At 43.9% G+C, this 7,832-nt stretch overlaps 1 protein-coding gene across 1 annotated transcript; it reads right to left on the reverse strand.

Annotated features, from left to right (window-relative positions):
- Positions 1-4,076: 4,076 nt before the first annotated feature.
- MELLADRAFT_58201 (uncharacterized protein) lies at positions 4,077-4,809 on the reverse strand (the record flags this gene model as incomplete). The annotated part of the gene is made up of 1 exon (XM_007418919.1): positions 4,077-4,809. The coding sequence occupies one exon, from the start codon at positions 4,669-4,671 to the stop codon at positions 4,201-4,203; it is 471 nt and encodes a 156-aa protein (XP_007418981.1).
- Positions 4,810-7,832: the final 3,023 nt, after the last annotated feature.

Here is a 7,832-nt window from a genome sequence, read left to right on the forward strand (position 1 = left end):
TGCGTCGGGCTTGGTTGATTGTCTTCCCGGACGGAATCGAATCTCAAAATCGAAGCTTCCTAACACCTCAACCCACCTTGCCTGTCTCCTGGTAAGCTCTTTTGTGGTCATGAGTGATTGGAGGTTCTTGTGGTCAGTGTACACAATAACACTCAGCTGATGCGGGTTTCCTTCCAAATATTGGCGCCATTCTTTGAAAGCCGTCACTACTGCCAACAATTCCTTGTCAAAAATTTCATAGTTTTGTTCTGCTTGAAGTAAGGATCGTGATAAAAAGGCCACTGGATGAAGTTCTTCGTCGTCTTTTGACACCTGTGATAAAACTGCACCAAGTGCAAAGTCAGAACAGTCGCATTCAATAATGAAAGCCCTGTACGGATCCGCGATCTTCAACACCGGAGCAGATGTGAAAGCTTCTTTAAGGCGCTCGAATGCTTCCCGCCGAGCGTCCGTCCAATTGAAAGGGATTGATTTTTGAGACAATTCGTGCAGCGGCTTTGCTATTTCAGAGAAGTGGGATATAAATCTTCTGTAAAAATTAGCGAATCCCAAGAACATTTGCACTTCAGATAGGTTTTGTGGAGCTGGCCACTCTTTAACGGCTTTGACCTTTGACTCATCCATACGTATTTGATTACATGATATTATCAATCCTAAGTAAGATACCTCTTTTTGGGAGAACTTGCACTTTTCAGGCTTGAGCCATACGTTTTGATCTTGCAGAATTTTGAGGATTTCTTTCACTTTACTTTCGTGGTCTTCACCTGGTTTTGTATAAATCAGTATATCATCTTGGTAAGCAGCTACATCTTTTCCTATGTGAGCCTTGAGTATGTCATGAATAAAGTATTGAAAGAAGCCTGGTGCTCCAGTTGGTCCAAAAGGCATTGTGAGCGGTTCAAATTGGCCTGCTTTGCACAAGAATGCTAGCTTGGCCTCATCTCCTTCCCTTACGCGCAAGTTGTTGTAGCCGTTGCGCATATCAAGACTGGTAAATTGATCTGCATCTAGAAGGCTGTCTATTAGTTCCATCGTCAATGGGAGAGGATACTTGTTCTTTATTGTTACTACATTCAGTCGACGGTAGTCGAAGCACGGGCGTAAGTTCCCATCCTTTTTGCCAGTGAAAAGGACTGGGGGGGCTGCCCATGGTGAGGTGGTTCGACGTATTGTTCCATTTGACAGTCCTTTTTCAATCATTTTGTTCAGAGCGTCGTTTTCTTTTGGTGATAGAGGGATAATTCTTCCTGCTTGAGGGGTTGCACCTGGTACTAGGTCTACCCAAAAGTCATAAGGACGATGCGGAGGTAATACATTACTCTTGCTCTTCTCGAACATCTCCAGGAACTCGTGATACACACTGGGGACTAATTCGGCCGCGGTCTTCTCAGGTTGATCCTTCACTTTCTCAGCTGCTAGTCTTGCTGAGAAGTTCCACGATGTCTTAGCTGCTGCAATACTAGCATAAGATTTCGTAGGCATCGGTGTTCTTAATTTTCGAGTCGTATTCCATAATCCATGAGTTCGTGTCGTTAATCCTGGTACGTGTCTGTTATTTAGAAGGCATTTTTGATTGCACACTGTACTTTCAATAACGGGTTTTAAGACAGTAGCAAACTCACATTGCGGGGGTGTTTCTGAGTCTATTTTATTCGACTCCACCCCCTCTTCAAAGTTCCTAGCTTCCTCCATTTTGCTCAAGGGCCCAATCGGAGGTGTTGCCGGACTTGAAGATACTGCAATGTTAGGATTAGGCCTTGTGCTCGTTTGTTGAGTTGAATTCGGTGTGTCAGATAATTCTACAGGGGAATAAAGCTTGTGACCTGCTTCACTGACTGTTGGACTCTGAATCAAATCGTACTCACATTGCGGGGGTGTAGATGAGCTAATTTCAAGCTCCACCCCCTCGTCACGGTTCCTAGCGTGCCTTTCAGGCTCCTTTGATACCATCGAGGCTGTTTGCGGACCAGACTAAATCACTAATCCAGACGGAACTGAATCAATGACCGCAATGCTGCCACTCTGGCGCTTTAAACAACTTCTCTTCCAATCAATATGTTCATGGTTCTTCTTAATCCATGGCATTCCCAAGATTAAGTCGTATTTGTCGCGCAATTCAGTGACTATGAATGTTGTTGCTGAATCGTCTTCGTTGATGATGAAGTCTCCTACTTCACTGATTTGAGAGGTATGCCCGCTGAAGCCGGTTACTCTTCTTGGCTCTTCGAGCGGGGAGGTTGTCAATGAGTGTTTGTTCACAAAAGCACAGCTTATTGCTTCATGTGTTGCTCCGCTATCAATGAGGGCACGGGCAACTATTGTTGTGGCATGGGATGGGTCTGTTAGGTGAATGAAATCAATAATTCGGGTATCTTTCATTTCTAAGCTACTGATATCACCCAATTTTTCCATACATTGATTGCTCGGGGGAGGCAAAACTTTCACTCCCGAGCATCGCCATTTTTTGACAAATCTGACTTGCTGACACTTTCTACAACACTACTACCATCTCCTAACTGACTTTCAAGCTCCGCTATCCTAGCCTTCAATTTACTTTCAACTGAATTACCCCTATAATTTGAATTCCACGTTTTACCACGTCTACCAACAAAACAATCTGCAATGAAGTGACCTGTCTTTCCACATTTATAACATGCCTTAGCGGTTCCTCTACGCTTGTACTCTTCATTTGAGATATTCAACTTGTAGGCCGAGCAATCCATCGCATCGGGGTCTACTGACGGTGTCGGAGTAGAGGTAGAGGCTGCTAGCGTGTGACTATTTTCACTGTGTCGATTTATCTTGTTGTCAAGTTTGATAGCATACTTTGCCATCTCTTCAGCAGTCACAAACTCTTCTTTAATCATATACACAGATATTTCTCGTTTCAGACCCTGCTCGAATTGGGACATGAGGATGTCTTGAGGCCACTTGATTACTATAGAGAGCTCTGAAAACTTAATCCAATAGTCAGATACGGTGCCTTTTTGCTTCAACATTCTCATCTCTTTCTCAGCTTTGGAAACTCGCTCGGAATCGAAGAAGGTTGATTTAAATGAGTCGATGAACTTATTCCAGGTTACAGATTCAGACAGAGTCGGGTCTAGGAGTTGATCGGTCAGGCTTTGACCCCATATGCTGGCTTTACCAGAAGTGTACGATAAAGCGAAAGCCACTTTGGCTTGATCATTCGCAAACAGATGGTTGTTAAGCTGCATGTACAATCCTAATTGATTCATGAACACTTCAGCCTTTGCTCCTTTGCTACCATCAAACTTGTCGGGGGTAGACATTTTAGGTTGTCGCTGAGATTGAACCGTTTGATTTACGTAGACAGGTTGAACAGGCGTGGGAGCAGGGTTGGTGTTTCCTGGAACACCTTTGGTAGACATATTAGTAGTCTGAGACGTTTCGAACTGATTCAAACGTTGCTCGGCTTCTAAGCGTTTTTGAGTTTCTACAGCGAGGCTAGCTTTAACTTTGTTAAACTGGGCCGACAGCTGGTTCAGTTGTCTTAAGACTTCGATCATGGTGGGGTCAGCTTGTGGTTCCATCACGTTCTCTTCGAGTTTGTGGAAGACCTCGCAGGGATTATTTGAATTGCTACTCGACTTGGAGGTCGAAGAACTTGGTACGTTGAAACTTGGCGTGTTGAATATGCTTCGGTGGTGAACTGACTTTACTTGCTGGTATAGAACTACTTGACGTAATCTGTATAACCTTGAATCTTTCTTTCTGCTTGGATTTGCGGAGTTAAACTACTTTAAACTTTGATGTCGATACAGATCTAGAAATCTAATTATCTTAGGATTTTACTAAATCCAGCCCCCCCTTGTGAGGATTGACCGCCCCCTTTTAGCCGGGGAAAAGAAAACTATAACTGTATAATACAAACGTGGGAAGGCAAGGGGGCGGTCTGGAACTGTCTGTTGATTCAGGTGAATTCAAAATGAAATACATTCGGACCGGTCTCATATGTATTTGCAAACGGAGATGTTCCCAATTGGTGTACAAAGGGATAAACGAGCAGAGAGAGTGCTTAAGCGGCAGCTGCTTCTCGTTCACGCGCAGTATTTCTCTTCAAAATCACCACATGTAGTATTTCAACGATTATCAACAGCAAGACACAGTATGAGGAGGAGAAGAAACAAAGAACAACTTTAAGAAGTATTGTAAAAATATGAGAGATGGTTACTAAGGCTACCAAACCTCCAATGTAACTTGAGCTTTGTTCGTAGGAGGATACAACTCCTGCCACAGGGCCCAAGAGCTTGAAGTCGCTTCCTTCCAGCGACTCACGCACAAGTTATCGTGATTAGCCCAACCCTGACGAAAGAGAGGAGGAAAGGGAAATACACCAGGCTTCACGCTGTAAACTACAAAGTGGAAAGAATCGACAAAAGACAAAACAATTGGGTCTTTCCGATTGATTTCAATCCGATAAGGAAGGAAGCTATGACACATCCAAGGCTGATTAGCAAGTGAGATAACCGGGCGTTCAAACGCACTGGATATGGCATATCCCATTGTAGGCATGCTCAGCCAAAATTCCTTGGTGCATGAAACCGAATCGTTCTTGAGACGATTGAGAGCATCATGCACCGCAGCAACCCCTTCCATGACTTGTCCAGGTTGCACTTGACAAGGTTTTGAGGATTTTTTGACTGGCATCGCTAAAAAACCTTCATGATCCTCACGGTGTGCTGTGAGTTCCTCAATCAACTTATGCCTCACCAATATGTAGCTGTCTTCACCGGATAAATTAACAGCATGGGCAATGGCCTGATACCCACAGTTTCCACGCGAAGGTGGGTTGTAGATGGAGGTAAGGTAAGGCTGAATCGCTTCAGGAACTTGAGATAGGTAGTGCTGGTTTTTGGAAGAAAAGCATTCTGGACTGAATTGACTGATGGATGATGCTGAGATAGCGCTAGGTTGTATTCTGGATGACTCGCTTGTTTCTGGCTTTTCTGATATGTTGATGATGGAAGAAAGGTCGGGAAAGATTGATGTACCGTATCGTCGACTATCTTTGAGCGTCTCTTCAACCTTTGGATCTGAAGCTGATAGGCCAAGGTCCTCTGCGATCAATCGCAGGGCCACCTCAGGTACAAATACTCGTCGCATGAACCAGTCAAGAGATAGAGGTGTTGTTTGAGCTTCATCAAGCTCGGGTATGAACAGATTGTTCAAGGTATCCAGGATGATCTCAAGTCCTGCCATTCCATAACTAATGCAAGATATCAGCGACCTATCAAACATAATGAATTAAACCTTGACATACTATCCCGGTTGTTCAATTTCAAAGTCATCAAATTGATGTGCGACTGTGTTCCTTTGACGTCCAGATTTGTTCCATGAAATAACTGCTTCTTTAAAGAAGTGTGAGTCCACTCGATGGTCCAAAATCTTGTAAAGATCTTCTTTATATGATTTGATACGTCTAATAAAAGACACAGATGGTCAGAGTTGGAAGACAGTACAAAGTAGAACAACAAATACATACTTGCTTAATATGTCTGACTTGAACATGGTGGGCCACCCACGTTCTTTTCCATAAGGAAGCAGGTTGCGCTCAATATTATGCAATTCACATGTTGATGCTATTTCATGATGCTATCAAGGTATTTAATTAGATACAAAAGGTGGATCTTCAATGCGGATAATTTGAATATGCTTACTGGAAGTATTACCGCATCTGGATTATTAGGAAGCGGCCTTTTCTTAGCGTGAGGCTTGGCAAGCTGAAGACGAATCATCTCTTTGAGTTTTTCAGATGGGTTCTTAGGGAGAGGTTCATCGCAGAGTGGGCATGGAGTTTCATTGCCCCAAAAGTTATCAAAGTCACTATCGGATGTGTCGTCATGTGATTCGATGTGTGAGATCTGATCATCTGTGTCAGAGCGAGAATTGGGATTGGCTTCATCCACAACTTTCAGGTGTTCGGTCTCCGTATTTGAAAGAGATCTGCTGCCCCCAGTTCCTGCGTCAAGCTTAGCTTCAGGTGCCACTTCTCCATCTGTCAGCTTTCCAGGGCAACGGTCAACACAATGGCTTTCTGAACGGCACTGGCTACATCTGTAAACTCGTTTCTTCTTCTCCACAGGGGATTGATCAGGCATCGGATGACGAGTCAAAGCTTGTGCCAAAGCTGGAGTACAGTTGTTGGCTCGATGACCACGGCCTTTACATGTTGTACATGTGTAGTTCCGTTGGTTTTGCTTGTTAAGGATCTCGATGTCAGGACGGTAGCGTGCATTAGTTTTCTTAGGCCGTTTTTTTGGAGAATCGAGGGTTGGCCGTCCTCGGCCATTAGTTCGCACCTCAGGATTTGTGATCATCACAAGTGCAAAGCGGTTTGTCTCAAGCATTTCAATCTCGCGGTGAACTTTGCGAAGCTGATGTTCGGGTAGCTCAGATAAGGTGTTGATTTTTCGTTTCATTGAGTTCTTTAGATCATTAAAGGTTGTAGGTTTTGTATTCATACCTAATCTCCACTGAGGATGGAACATATCAGCCGAAAGGCAAGGTGTATTGACCAAAGCGTCAGCCATCTCATGTGAGCATGGCATACCCCAAGCTCCACGAAACAATCCGGTGCACGGCCTGGTTCCGCTGTCTGGCATGAGTAAAAATTGATCCTTGACTTTGCGAAGTGCAAAATGTGAAATCTTCATATGTAGTTGAGAGAAGCATTGAGGCATTCCATTGATTGTCTTGTTCCTTTCAATACCTTCCAACTCAACATACTGGCTGACTCGATGTTCGAGAGCGTGATCAATTGAATTGAAACAAGAGAGAAAATCTTGCATGCTGTCGGGTATGAAGTCTTTGAGTTCTGAATGGGCTCCTTCAACTCGTGATGTACTTGAATTCCCGAAGTGCACTTGCTTAGAGGTAAACATAGCGACAAACTTGTGACTCAGCTTGATCCAAGTGTTGTTCAGATAATTGTAAAATCCAAACTTTTTCGCAATGATTGTTACTTCGGCAAGGTTTTGATCATACTCGGATTGAGTTAATGATGAACAAAATGAATTCCAAGTCTTCATGAAAGCTTCCCACTCAGCAGTGTCAACCTTTCCTTGAGACGTCTTTACATAACTTCTACAGTTCTTCAGGAGGTTCTGGTTGATGTGCCAGATACAGAGAAGGTGATGGGAATCAGGGAATACAGACTCGATAGCCTTGATGAGGGCCCATTCGCAATCAGTGAAAAAAGTTGATGGTATAATTGGCTGATCGGAGCTGAAAACAACCTCTCGGAGCTGTGTAAGGGCCCATTCATAAGACTTTTCAGATTCGTCTGACATGAACACAAGAGCCAGTGTGAACAAGCGATGGGTGTTTGTTGTTCCCACTACATGCAGCAGGGGAAAATTGAACTGATTGGTCTTGTACGTGCTGTCTAAGCCGATGACTGCTGGAAAGCGTTGTCCAAGTTTTATGCCATCTGGACTAGCAAAGAAGAAATTCAGAATTTTGCCATCAGAGTCCGTCTGTGATCGTGAGGCCCATCCTTTCTTGTCAATCAGGTCGAGAAGCCCCTGCATTGGTGTCCTCCCTGACAGCCACCGGTCACGATGCTGGTACCGTATGTTGTTGATATCACGGATTAGAGGAGTGAATGAAGAGGTATCACGAGCAAGTATTTGTCTAATTTGTCTAGGTCGTAAGCCAGCATCGGAGAGAATGCAGATTTCCTTTTGTTGTTCTGCCGTAGGTTTTCGATATTGTGACAAGTTCTCGGCCCATATGAATGGTTCATGGTTATGATGATGGCTTTCTGGATGCTCCTTATTCATTGTAGTTCGCCAAGTCTGTGTGCTTTT

Source organism: Melampsora larici-populina, assembly GCF_000204055.1.
Source record: "Melampsora larici-populina 98AG31 unplaced genomic scaffold MELLAscaffold_112, whole genome shotgun sequence".
Lineage (NCBI taxonomy): Eukaryota > Fungi > Basidiomycota > Pucciniomycetes > Pucciniales > Melampsoraceae > Melampsora > Melampsora laricis-populina.